This window comes from Pelophylax lessonae (assembly GCF_965119305.1).
Source record: "Pelophylax lessonae genome assembly, chromosome: 2".
Taxonomy (NCBI): domain Eukaryota; kingdom Metazoa; phylum Chordata; class Amphibia; order Anura; family Ranidae; genus Pelophylax; species Pelophylax lessonae.
The window spans coordinates 439,447,595-439,461,785 of NC_138769.1; the positions used below are offsets into that span (position 1 = coordinate 439,447,595).

A 14,191-nucleotide genomic window follows, 5' to 3' on the forward strand; every position below is an offset into this window, starting at 1 on the left:
AAAAACACATCAGATCTCAAAGGGGAAGCATTTAATGCTGGATATCTATACTGATAAAGACTGGGTAACGTATTACAGTAGGAACGAAAGGATGCGTAGATGGAAATAAAAAATGATCAACCTACAGAGGGCTGATTTCAAAGGCACCCGGAAAATCAAAGTGAAAAAATAATGCAGCAGGCTAGTCCATTTTGCTGAAATTTCTTTGCAGCAACTCAAATGGTACTCCGTAATTTGTATGGCCCTCACGTGGTTTTACGCATGCATGACAATGTCAGGGCATGCTCCTAATGAAACAGATGGTGTCCTAGGGTATTTCCTCCCAGATCTGGACCAGGGCATCACTGAGCTCCTGAATAAACCGAGGTGCAACCTAGGGGCATCACATGGCCTGAAACAATGTTCCAGAGGTGTTCTATAGGATTTAGGTCACACGAGCATGGGGCCATTCAATGGTATCAATTCCTTCACAATTGAGGAACTAGCTGCATACTTTCGCCACATGAGGCCGGGCATTTCCGTGCACCAGGAGAAACCCAGGACCCACTGCACGAGAGTGGGGTCTGACAATGGGTCCAAGTTAACATCCTGATACCTAATGGCAGTCAGGGTGACATTGTCTAGCCTGTAAAGGTCTGTGCATCCCTCTATAGATATACCTCCCCAGACCATCACCGACCCACCACCAAACCAGTCATGCTGAACGATGTTAAAAGGCAGCATAACGTTCTCCACGGCTTCTCCAGACCCTTTCACATCTGTCACATGTACTCAGGGTGAACCTGCTCTCATCTGTGAAAAGCACAGGGCGCCACTGCCAGACCTGCCAATTATGGTGTTCAATGGCAAATGCCAATTGAGCTCTACGGTGTCTGGCAGTGAGCACAGGGCCCCATGGAGGATGTTGGGCCCTCAGGCCACCCCTATGAAGTCCGTTTCTGATTGGTCAGAGACATTCACACCAGTGGCCTTCTGGAGGTAATTTTTTAGGGCTCCCGGAGTACTCATCCTGTTCCTCCTTGCACAAAGGAGCAGATACCAGCCCTGCTAATGGAAAGGACCGTCTATGGCCCTGTCCAGCTCTCCTAGAATCTCCTCCATTGAGACTGTGTTGGGAGACACAGAAAACCTTCTGCCAATGGTACATATTGATGTGCCATCCTGGAGGAGTTGGAATGCCTGTGCAACATCTATAGGGTCCAGTTATCGCCTCATGCTACCAGCAGTGACACGGACTCTAGCCAAATGCAAAACTAGTGAAAAACAGTCAGAAAAGAGGAGTAGGGAAAAAAAAATGTTAGTGGCCCGCACCTGTAAAACCATTCCTTTTTTTGGGGGGGGGGGGGGGGGGGGTCGTCTCACTGTTGCCCATCTAGTGTACCTGTTAATTTCATTAACACCAAAGCAGCTTAAATGGATTAACAACCGCCTCTGCTACTTAACTGACCAGATCAATATCCCAGGAGTTTGACTTGATGCTATACTCTGATTAACCAGTTGCCAACCACCTGCCGCAGTTTTACTGCGGCAAGGTGGCTGGGCTTCGCGAACCGACGTAATTGCACGTCGATCATGCGCGGGGCTAGGGGGCACGCGTACCCGCCATCCCAGCAATGTTCTGATTTGGTTCAGAACCGATCATCAGGTCCAGGCAAATGATTGCAATTGTAGAATGTTCTGTGCCTGTGTAATGTAAACAAAGGCACAGGAAATTATGCAATCTTCTCTCCTGGAGCCCTTTTCGGTTCCAGCGTGAGAGAAGAGAGCATCAGACAGTGAGTAAACAAGTACTACACTGACACCAATACAGAGTCACATATTTAATATTTAACCCCCCGATCACCCCCAGTTAACCCTTTCACTCCCTGTCACAGTGTCACTACTATATACAGTATACAGATAATTTACTGATCACTGTATTAGTGTCACTTGTGACTTCAGTTAGTTTTAGAGGCAGTTAGTGGTAGTTAGCGGCAATCCCAGATAGGGGATGTATGGCGGGTACCCTAAACCTATCGCTAACTACCACTAACTGCCTCTCAAACTAACTGAAGTCACAAGTGACACTAATAAAGTGATCAGTAAATTATCTTTATACTGTAAATAGTGACACTGACAGGGAGTGAAAGGGTTAACTGGGGTTGATCAGGGGGGTTAAAGCTTTATTAGGGAATGTATGGCAGGTACCTTAAACCCAAGATGTAACCCCTGATCAACCTCAGTTAACCCCTTCATTGCCCTGTCACAGTAACTATTATGTACAGATCTTTTTTTCTGATCACTGCATTAGTGTCGCAAGTGACATCAGTAAGCGTTAACGTTAGTTAGCGTCAATCCAGGACAGTGTCAGAATGCCCGCTGCATATTTAGTAATACATTTTAACTCTTTGATTGTCAGTGACACACACACACTAAACATCTCCATTACTAGCATAGTGTCTGAATATCTTTGATCAGAACTATACTAGCGTCCCCAATAGTTTAGTATAGCGTTCCCAAGATGCAGCGTTCGCAAGATCAGCCCCGACACCTGCCAGTACCTGCGTTTAGCCCCTCCGCCCATCTCCCAAGAAGTGCAGTTATCAGCAGATTATGGTCACTTCCAATACACAGCACACTAAACCGCAGCGTTCGAGTCAGGCCTGATCACTGCTAGCACTAGCAGTTACATTTTTTGGTAGCGATTCAAATACTCCTTGACAACCAGGTCCTTTTTAACCTGTGAGTCACTTTAGGTACCTATAAATTTATTGACCAAAATGTCCAAAACAGAGGTACACTAGTGAAGAGGCCTGAGCATGACAGATGAGAGCAACGGGAAAGCCACACTGTCAGAATCAGGCTCAGTATTCGAACCTCTAGAGAGCAGTGGCACCCTGACCGATCGTTCGCATGACGGAGTAGTGGTCCCTGCTAAGGTCAGGCATACCCGACCCCGTTCTTCTGTTGCTGAGGTGCAACAATCACAGGGTTCTCGTATGCATCAGTGTCGGTACTAGGGCCGCTCAACCCTATGGTGAACTAGCAAGCACCAGCGGCCTAGTACATCTTGGTCGTAGTCAAACCAGCACTGCAGTAACACTTGGCCACCAATAATTCGAAGACAAGCCCATTGAGCCCATAGTGTCCTTCCTGATGTGCTTGCAAATCCTGATTGGGAGCCTACCACTTCTGCAGTGCCCATACTTCCACCCCCAGCCCCCATTCACTGGCCAACCCGGAATTCAGGTGGAAACAGCAGATTTTACTCACGGAAGATCTGTACAGATCTATTGTGGACCAAAGCAATATATATAATGCCGATCAATATATTGCCGCAAATCCAAATTTGACCCTTGCCAGAGAATTTGCATGGAAACGTATCACTGTTTCCGAATTTAGAACCTTTCTGCTCCTCTCCCTCATCATGGGCATTACTAAAGAGAGTGAGTTGTGGTTATATTGGCCCACTGACCTAATTCATCATATGCCCATGTTTTCTGCTGCCATGGCCAGGACTAGATACGAACAAATCTCACGGTTCATGCACTTCAGGGACAATGAACTGTCGCCCTCTGGGTGACCCTGGATATGACCGGTTCCACAAAATTCGGCCCCCTCCAAGTTTGCAGCCTTGTATACACCCCAACAAGCTGTCTGCGTTGATGAGTCCCTGATTAAATGTTTTGGCCGCCTTGCTTTCAGTTTCTCCCAAACAAGCATGCCAGATATGGGGTCAAGATGTAAATGCTCTGTGACAGGGCAACAGACTATACATGTAGTTTCCGGATTTACAAGAGAAAAGCAATGTGGAGCCCCTCAACTGCCCAGACTACATGGGGAGCAGGGGCAAGATTGTTTGGGACCTGGTGTCACCCTTATTCGGAAAGGGGAACCATTTATACGTGGACTGACAATTACTACACAAGCTTGCCACTTTTTGGTCACCTTTTTGATTTTTAAAGTGGCGCCGTGTGACTTAATCGCTGGGGGTTCCTCCAACGGCTTGCAGATTCCTGACAGACCCGGAGAGAGCCTACTTGAAGTGTAATAAATTAATTACAGTGAAGTGGAGCAACATACGGAATGTTTTCGTTCTGTCCTCCATTCATGTAGATACGACAGTCCAAACTGCAACTGTGACTGGTGTTGAGAAGCCCCTCTGTGGCCACGAATACAACCTTAACATGGGAGGGGTGGACATCAAGGACCAGATGATGGCGCAGTACTTGACTACCCCGTAAGGCCAGATGCTGGTACAAGAAAGTGTCTGTATACTTACTCCAACTGGCTCTGCTGAACGCTTATGTGCTATACATAGCGTCAGGAAGTGGACCCTTCCTAAAATTCCAGGAAGAGATAATCACAGCCCATCTGTATACAGAAGGTGCTGTGGCCCAAATTCACGCCCCAGATACAGTGAGCCAGCTGCATGAGAGGCATTTTCCAGATGTCCTTCCTAGAACGCCTACCCAAAGAGCACCCCAAAAAAGATGTTGTGCCTGTAGAAAATGCGGATATAGGCGTGACACACACTTTTGAGTTCATTTTTCGGTTCTTACTTTTTTACTGTACTTTATTTTTATAATTTACTGCTATACTGTATTGTTTTAGTGTTACTGTTTTTCATTGTTAACCATAGTTTTCTTTGCAGATACCACCATTCTACCGTTTTACTGCACTGTATATTTTTATATTGTAAGGTTTTATTGGCACTGTGCTTTTTTAATCATTGTTTACTTTGCAGGTATTCCTATCAGTTGCAGCACCGATTTGTTTATTATGACAGCAACAGCATTTGTTCTCAGCATATACGTAAATCAATGATTGCAGCACTGTAGGAGGTGATATAATCAACGCAGTTTTAAAAAAAAAAAAAAAAAAAAAGCATATACGGCGAAGCATAGGGAATGGGGTGGACACAGAGGGCGGATCTCCCCTATGCTTTGCCATATACTTTAACACTTCTCTTGGCAGAGCTTTCTTCATCCACATTGATCGATGCTGCTATGTTCTTTTTTTTCTTCTTCAGCCCCTTTTTAGGCGATCCCTGAAAACTCATCTCTTCAGGGAGGCCTATCCTTCCTCCAGCTAACAACTGAATCTACTTCCTGCATCAGTTTATCCCTCACAGTTACTACCTTTTATTTCACCAGCCCCTCCTCCTCAGATTGTAAGCTCGCAGGAACAGGGCCCTTCTAACCCTCTTGTATTGAATTGTAATGCTGGTGTACTGTCTACCTTTATATTGTAAAGTGCTGCGCAAACTGTTGGCGCTATATAAATTCTGTATAATTAAGAAAGCCTTCCTTTAAAAACAAAGCCCACCAGCAGTGGCTTTTATCTTAATCTCATCTTCCGAGTTCACGGCCTCTGGCAGTCTGAATGGCCCAGCCACAATGGAGTCACACCTACGGCACAGCTTCCTTAACAGACTGCATGCCGTTCATTTAGTGTGCAGCGTGCCAGTAATGTCACCAGCTGCTACTAAAGTAAATATCTCAATGGTAATTGGGAGACCTCTGATGTGAGGTTAATTTTATCATGACAGTTGTGTACATTGTCCCAGGGTTTCACACTGATGAACAACATTTAAGTTTTTAGCATTTTAGACTGGGTGCCTCAGAATTCTGCATACTTTAAAGGGAAAAAAAATAGCGGCAGAGAAGGTATGGGAGAAGAGAAGTTGGCCTGTAAGACTAACCTGGAGTGGATCATCAGGATTGCAATGTTTGTTGTACTGCGCTGTTGGCCCTAACCATGAAGCTGATGGGCAATATTGTGGGGAGAGTTACCTGGCTGAGGGGTGCGTAATCACAGAGGTGGTGGATTCTTCGGTGACCCTTTATTCAGCACGGGGACCCGCATCACCTGATCATTTATTTAATATCCATTTGTTATTATCCTAATTTTACTTGGAGCACAACAGACTGGATGTGGACTGTTTATTTATGTGCACTGATATGGATTTAACGATATGTCAAAATTATTTTGAATGAATATATTTGGACTCCTTTATCTTATACATATATTCATTGTATATTCTGCGCGGCTAGTGGGATTAGATATACACATTTTTTTATTATTTCAACATGTATAAGCTGCAGCACATTTAGGTGATTTTTGTCACATTTGATCACTTTTTCCACACATATTTTGATTAATATTCACAGAATTTTGTTGTGATCGCGGGAGCATTTCTTTATTATACTTTTAAGGGTGCCACAACTGAAAATCGGTTAAAAAAAGTTGATCTAAGGAATATATAAACCTTGGAAAAACACTGCATGGTCTAATGAATTCCAGCTCCAATGGTAGACTTGGGGTACAGTATACCACCTTTGTGACAAACAAATGCTGCATACACCTATCCACCTTTTGCAACTGTGAATACTAAAAGTGTTGTTGGCTGTTATAGCATGACTTTCAGTCCACTGAGAGTATACCATCTGTAACTGTCCATTACCACCAAAAACAAGCACACTAAGCTCCACAGACCAAAAATCTGTACGCTGCAGGGAGTAAGATTAAAAGCTAGGCAAGAAGTTACCAAAAAAAAAAAAAAAAAAATTACCTCAGGCAATGATACAATGGGCTCAAAGTGCACATCGTCACTGTGAACCACATCATCATCACTGTCACCTTTTTCTGTCTTTCGGTTTGATCCCATAGAGCCAAACACGGCAGCTCCAGTGTTAGCCCACTGGAAGTTTGAATCTGTGGGAGAAAAAGTTTTTGTTAGCAAAAGCACTGGTGTTTTATGGAAAACTGTGCCTGGTTAACATACATTGGTTTAAAAAGTGGCAGTAAACTCTTACATATATACCCAGTGAAATGACTGACCTATAGTGATACACAGAGGAAACAAATCCTCCTACAAGTTTTAGCTGTTTATGTGCAGTCTTTTCCTCTCTACATTCGCTCAAAGTGAAGAACTTCTAAAGCTTGTCGGTAAGAAAACAGGGGGCAGAGAGCTAAACTTCAGAGCCTAATTAGGAGAGCTCGGACAGCGGATTGGATGGAAGGGACACACGCCCTTCATACAGCAACTTGGCTTACTCCATCAATGACAGGTTGTGTGCTAATTTCCCTCCCCTGTAACCTTTTTATCTCTTGGTGTCAAGAAAATGTGTCAGTAGTGACTCAGACAGATAGAGTAATGCGGCAGCAGACAGAAATGACAGTGCTCTGGAGTGAGACAAGCATACACTATAGAGGGATATGCTATGCTCATATTTCATGTCTGAGGTTTACAACCACTTTAAAGTAAACCTTATCATGGGAGATGCCATGGCTGAACTGCTTCTAAAATTGTTAAATGCCTGGTCTCATGGATATTGTCAGACTTTAAAGTCTTCTCAGTTACAGACTGAGAACATGTATACAGAATAGGATTGCTAAGTGGATGCATGTTTGTTCTATGTCGGAACATTAAAACGTTTTAAAAACCAGGGACAGCCAGGCAACTGTTTCAACAGGTGGTCAGCAATGGCAGACCCTGCATTTCGCTCTATAAAGAAATATAAAAAAAGTATCAGCACTATAGGCAGTTTAGAAAAGCAGGGTCTGTGTACAAGATATGAAACCAATACTTTTAAAAAAAGTTACCAAAAACTAAAACACATTACAACATACCTTTAGATCCAAAGGCAAAATCCCCATTATCTGTTGCCAAGTCAGCAAATGAAAGTCCGGAATCACTGTTTAGGCCAAAGGAAAAGCAGATTTCTGAAAACACAAAATAGTAGATTTATAAAAATAAAGAAAAACCAAGGAAAAAAAAAAAAAAAAAAAAAAAAAAAAAAAAACGAAACAAAACAAACAATTGTTGGGTTGTACCACTTCCCTGCCCTAAACAAAAACTATAAAATAAGATTTTTGTATCTACCATAGGGCCATAGGAATTCAGTAACTGACTATAGGAGGTTGAGACGTAGGCAAACAGAGAAATTCTAAGTCAGTCCTGTAAAAAAACATCCTCTACTAAGCTAGTTTTGTAAAAAGTCAATAGCAAAATTCGCAAAAAAAAACCCTCACAGACACACAGGGGTGGGACCTGTGTGGCTGGAAGGAAAAGATTTTACTGTAAGTACAAAGAGGAATTTTTGGCATATCTGTAAATCCAGTATCATTGAGAACAAGTACAGGACACAGAAATCTATTTATAATTGATGGGTATATATATGCTATCTTCAGGTGATTGGACACTGGCAAATGCTTTCCTGGGTCCTCTCACTAACATCCCAGTACAACTCAGCCCAATCCATGAGGCTCCAGATTTGTTAGCAAGCAAAAGGGAAATCACAGAGAAACAAGGGGATAGATATGTACCCTGTACTGTACTCCAAAATAGAGAATTTACAGATATGTAAACATTTCTCTATCATATAGCACATAGGAATTGATTCAGAGAGCATGGCACACACCCACAAAATAATCAAGGAGTAGGCAACAACACAGTTAAAAAGCAAACAGGCCACAAGAAAAAACAAAGTTAAAAGAGCGCAAAGCAATTTGTTAATTGTAAAATCACCTTGCTACTGGAGAGACCGTGGCAACAGCACCTAGCAATCAATGGTGTTTGGTAAACTCGAAAGACAATTTAAAGGGGTTGTAAAGTCAGGAGGTTTTTTTTTAAGCTTAATGCATTCTATGGATTAGGATAAAAAGCCTGCTGTCACGGTGTAGGAGCTTAGGCCACTGTCAGTTTGTGACACTAGGGCAGTGATGGCGAACCTTTTTGAGCCCGAGTGCCCAAACTGCGACACAAAAACAACTTATTTTTTTATAAGTGCCAACAGTGCAATAATAACAGCCACAGATAGATAATGGCCGCAAGAGCCTTTCACCAATACCAGGGACACAGCAACACTTCCTCCGAACAGATGTCCACTTGCTCTTGGCAAGGCCGCAACTGGCACTGCAGGGGAGGTATCCTCACAGCAGTGCTGCTCCAGTCTTTCTCACGATCTCTCTCCCCACAGTCTTCTGGGACTAAATGTCCCATGGTGCACTTGTCAACCTCCTCATTGGTGCTTGGCTGCAGCCAATGGGGAGGCAGGAGAAAATCAGAGCAGATACCGCTCTGTCCCTGTCCAGCGCTGCTTAACAGAAGGGGGGCGAGCGGGGAAATACACTGACAGTCAACGCTCGCTTCTCCCCTTGTCACAGCGCCGCTGCCGCGTGGGGGGAGAGAGGATTAGAGAGCCAGGGCATCAGCAGCGGCAGCTTCCCAGTATAGCTGGTGTGCCCACAGAGGGCCCTGCGTGCCAGCTGTGGCATGCGTGCCATAGGTTCGCCATCACTACACTAGGGCAATGGTGAATACCGGCCTCACTGCCGAACCAGCCAGAGTGTACACAGCCTCTGCCTTCCGGTAAGCCGGATCCTCTCCCACTCTTTAGCAAGAATTCTGTCAAAATAGGCAGGGAAAGGCATGGGCAAAAAAGCTTGAGGGAACGTCTGTAGGAGCCTGACATTGCACCTGCAATTCACAGATTGCAGATGCATGGCTTTACAGGCTCCTAGCGATAAAAAAAGAAATGCAGTCTTTTTTTACTTCAAAAATATGTGCATTTATAATTTTTTTCCCTAAAAGGTGAAATTAGTCTTTGAAGCAATATTAACCCCTTCCCTCCCACTCTATAGCCAAAATACGGTTACAGCTCGGGCCTACTTTGCCTGGGGGCTGTCCATGGGCATCCTCTCGTTATTGCAGTGCGCTTAGCGATCGCTAAGTCCTTCCGATACAGCTGATCACAGATCGGGGTAAAGGATCAATCACAGCAGCCCTTTACCACGTGATCAGCTGTGTCCAATGACAGCTGATCACAGATGTAAACACAAGCTGGTTATCGGCTATAAAAAGAGAGACGATAACCGTCTTGTGTTAAAAGGACATCTACACTGATAATCAGGGCACTGTTATTAGTGCAGTCCCAACAGTGCCACCCACCACTGCCCATTAGTGCAGCCTCACTGGTGCACATTTGTGAAGGAGAAAAACTGACGGTTTGTAAAATTTTGAAACAAACATTTTTTCCCCTCAAAAATTGCAGTCTTTGTTAAACAAAAAATAAAAAACCCAGTGGTGATTAAATACCACCTAAAGAAAGCTTTCTTTGTATGAATGATAAAAATTGCATATGGGTACAGTGTTGCATGACCGCGCAATTATCACCCAATCCAGGTTTTTTTTTTTTAAATGTGCCCCCCCTGCATGTTTAAGTCAGAATTTACAGAATGTAGCGTACACTAATACGTGATGAGACTTAAAGAGCTGTTCAGCACTGGGTTTTTACGGTTCTCTGTTCCCCAGCACTTCCATGTTAACCTAGCCATCCTGGGTTCAAAATCTTCGGCGGCTTGAATGGCCTGGCTGTGGTGAGGTCACTCCCACAAATGAGCACGGCAGACACTTTGTCACGGCACAAAGAGTGGGCCTTTCAATGCCATCTCATCTGTGTATGTGCAGCTCAAATCGCATTACTGCTGACAGGCAGGGGGTCATTTATGACAGAAGAGCCCTAGAGGGTCTCTTCTGTTTTAAAGACCCTGCCTTTCAACTGATTTTTTTTTAATGCTTGGGTTTACTACCACTTTAATATTCAAGCAATGTCACAATAGTTTGTACCTGTTGCAGGTCACTGTGACTCAAGCAGCAAGTTGGCTTATTAAATCTGCAATCACAGTGCTTGGGATTGGGAATAGAGGAAATTACTGGTTGAGCAGCTGAACATTGAAAAACTGCCCATGTAACAATGGATGATACAATCTTTTCTTCTTTAAAAGACACTGGCTAATCGGTTAAAGATGAAAATCATGAAGCCTAGTATGATTTTCTACAACAGAAAAAAACTTCAGATTGCTCTCTTACAACCACTAAAGCATGGTCTGCAGACAGGACTTCTCAAATTCTCATCCCTTTTCATGTAACAGGTTTACGGTTTGCCCTAAAGTCTGTACAGTGCTTAGGGTGAAACATTAGCATATCATGTTTAGTAAGACTAATAATTATGTGATGTAGGTTACAAAGGGGCCCTTACTCAGTACCTAACTTTGGGAAAGTGTAAGGCATGGCCTACCTTTCTATATGGAAGAGACGTGGGTAAGCGTCTGCAATAGGGTTTGCAAGAGATTCGTTTTAACTGTCATTTTAAAGTTACCTTGGCTGTCAGAACCAGGTTTTGCAAGTTCAGGCTTTGACAGGTCTACAGGCTCCTGGGCTGATTCAGTAGTGGAGACTGGAGCTTCAGGAATTGTGATGGATGAAATGGAGATCTGTTCAGTTTCATCAGCCTCTTCTGTTTTCTTAGATTTCTGAAAATATTTTGATACAATCCTTGTAAAATGCTTGAGGTCACTCAACAAAAATCACACACACAAATTTGCCTCTATTCTACCTAAGCAGTTCGACAAATTATTTCCATGTTTTTTTTTTTTTTAAATATTAACATACCAACTATAAATGTAAAAAGCTATCGGAACATGATGCAACTTTCAGTAACAGGTCACAATACAATTTTTTTTTCCGGGCATGTGCTTATTACATAGGCAAGTCTAGTAGTTGGCCAACTTTCAAAAAATAAATAAAAACTACACTCCCAGCAGGTTCAAAAACTTACCTTAACAGTTAAGCAGCAATGAAGCGTGTTTAGTAATGGTTTATCTACTCTGTCTTTAGAGGTTAAAAGAATAAGTTCAACTTTCATAACATATTACAAACATATTCAGGGTGTAACATGTTACGGTAGCAACAGCACTGCATCCCCTTGTCCCCGTTGTGACAGCGAGCAGGGAATCTTCCCCCTCCACTTGCTGTCACAATTACAAAAAAAAAAAAACACGCACCCGCATCAATAATTCATAGAGTTCTGCAGCTTTTAGCTTGTAGTTCTCAATTATCTACCCACAGCACTGTTAAGCACTCTGGCAGCTCATCAATTCTTCCTGTGAGAATGAAACTGCCTGTTCCGTACGAGGTATGGGCAGACAACGTTCCCTGACAGTCTGTAGGAGTTCTTTTTAACCATTTTAGCACCTGCCACTTTCATCCCCTTTCATCCCCAGGCCAATTTTTCGGCTTTCAGTGCTGTTGCACTTTGATGAAAATTTCATATTGATACAGTGTTGCATGACTGCACAATTGCCATTCATTTTTATTCATGGACACTGATGGGGCTGCACTGATTATCAGGGCACTGATGATTAGTACCCTGGCTATTAGTGTAAAAAATGTACTGACTGACTTGATAGTTATCGGCTCTCCTTTCCCCACACAGACAGCGTGTGAGGAAAGGACTGCCGAAAACAGCAAGTCTGTTTACATGTGATCAACTGCTCATCACAAGATAGGACCACTGTGATTGGCCGTTTACCGTGATCAGCTGTGTCCAAAGGACATAAATATCAGAGCTCCCCATGTGTGTCCCAGGGGGCACAATTCTGAGAGGACATCTATGGACATCCTCCCAGAACGAGAGAGCCGCATTGTAGCTGTCTTTCCACTATAGCGTGGAACTAAAGTGGTTAAAAAATGAACTTATCCTTTAATCCACAAATCAATTCTTTTTTCACTTTTTCTCCTCTTCTAGCTCCATTAACTGTGCCCCTGCTGCGCTGGTCGACTTCAGTTATGTGGATGCCTTCTATAACTGCCGTGACCAAAGGAGTCTCAATGTAGTCTCCACTTTGTGTGCACTCCCGTTTAGGACTACAAGCTTACATGCAGCCACTCCCAATGATGCACATATGGGTAGAGCGAGACACAGAACCAAAGCCACACCTCTCCTCCACAGTGGTGATCGACGGCGGCTCCCAAATCAGCAGTTCTGTGCCTCTCCCTGTGTGCATTGCTGGGGCAGCTGCGCGTAAGCTAGTTCAAAATAGATGTGTACATGACTTGAAGACTACAGTGAGCTTAATGCTATACCGAGTGGTAACTGGTTTTAAATTATTGGTGCACCGAAAATTCGGCAACCAAAACTTTCGGCCGAAAATGGGCCTATCCCATTTCAGCCGAAAATGGGTCAAAGGTGCCGAAATTGATCTAGCCGGCGGCCTGCCTGTCATTGATGTCACTACTACGACTATGTGTATGAACTAACACACTGGGCGGGGGGGGGGGGGGGTCGAGCGGCCGCTAATAGCTATAACTAAGTGAGCCCTTCACTTCCCTGTCAGGCGGGTATCACCGCTGACAGGGAAGTGAAGGGCTCACTTAGTTGTAGCTATTAGTGGCCGCTCGCCCGCCCGGTGTGTTCGTTCATACACAGTCATAGTAGTGACATCAATGAGAGGCAGGCCGCAGGCGGCCAGAGGTGGGATTTTTGAAAGAAAGGACACAGGAGGAGCAGAGAGTTTGCCTGCCTGTGACATGGAGGTGCCGCCATGCGGTATTTGTATTATGCAGCATAAGGGGGTTAATGTATTGCCACTGGTCACTGATGCATTAGTGACCGACCAGTGGCAATTAACCCCTTTGTGCTGCATTAGTGCAACCAGTATCAGAGCAACCAGTGTTAATTAACACCGACACTGGGGCACTTGACAAGGATGCTCTGTCCCAGTTACTGGTTATAATTAGTTTTGAGCTGTTTTTAGCTACAGCTACAGAGCATTCCAACTATGCTCCCAATTTTCATTATCTGGGGATTAGTTTAACTAGTGATCGTAACAATCTTTGTAGCTATATAACCTTCACCCTCTGGCTTAAATGCTTAGGGTCTTTCAGGGTAGTTGGATACAAAAACAGTCTAGAAAGCATGCCACATCAACAGCTCTTATTCACTTCGTATTCTTTTAGGCTCTGTTCACATCTAGGTATCCCCAGTGTGGATTTGTCACGATTTTGACCGCGACTCCGAATTGATGCAAATCGCGGGGCGCACTTGTGATACCCGTTATTTCCAGTGGCACCTCGATTGTGGCAAGATTTTGCCTGAAGAATGGCGGTAAAATCGTGCAAACAGAACCAAGTTCCGGAACGCGCCGTGATCAGGGTGCCATTGGAAGTAACGGGGATCGCAAGAGCATCCCGCAGTTTGTGTCGATTAGGATCGCGGGTAGAATTGATGCGGTTCCGCCTGTGATCTGGGAAGCCTAGACGTAAAATGGAGCCTTAGCCTGGGTTCACACAATTGGGATGCAGGAACCAGCATGATACCAGTGCGGGTTCCTGCATCGCATGTCTGACAGGCAGTTCACACTGCCC

The 14,191-nt window shown here is 44.0% G+C and overlaps 1 protein-coding gene across 1 annotated transcript in view; it reads right to left on the minus strand.

Moving 5' to 3' along the window:
- LOC309546294 (E3 SUMO-protein ligase RanBP2-like) overlaps nt 1–14,191 on the minus strand; it is a 258,408-nt gene that overhangs the window by 12,449 nt on the left and 231,768 nt on the right. Inside the window, exons 24-26 of the mRNA XM_082245888.1 lie at nt 11,145–11,298; nt 7,615–7,707; nt 6,554–6,696 (exon numbers count right to left, since the gene is read on the minus strand). Of these exons, the coding sequence (XP_082102014.1) occupies nt 6,554–6,696; nt 7,615–7,707; nt 11,145–11,298 (390 nt within the window). The remainder of the gene's footprint in view (nt 1–6,553; nt 6,697–7,614; nt 7,708–11,144; nt 11,299–14,191) is intronic.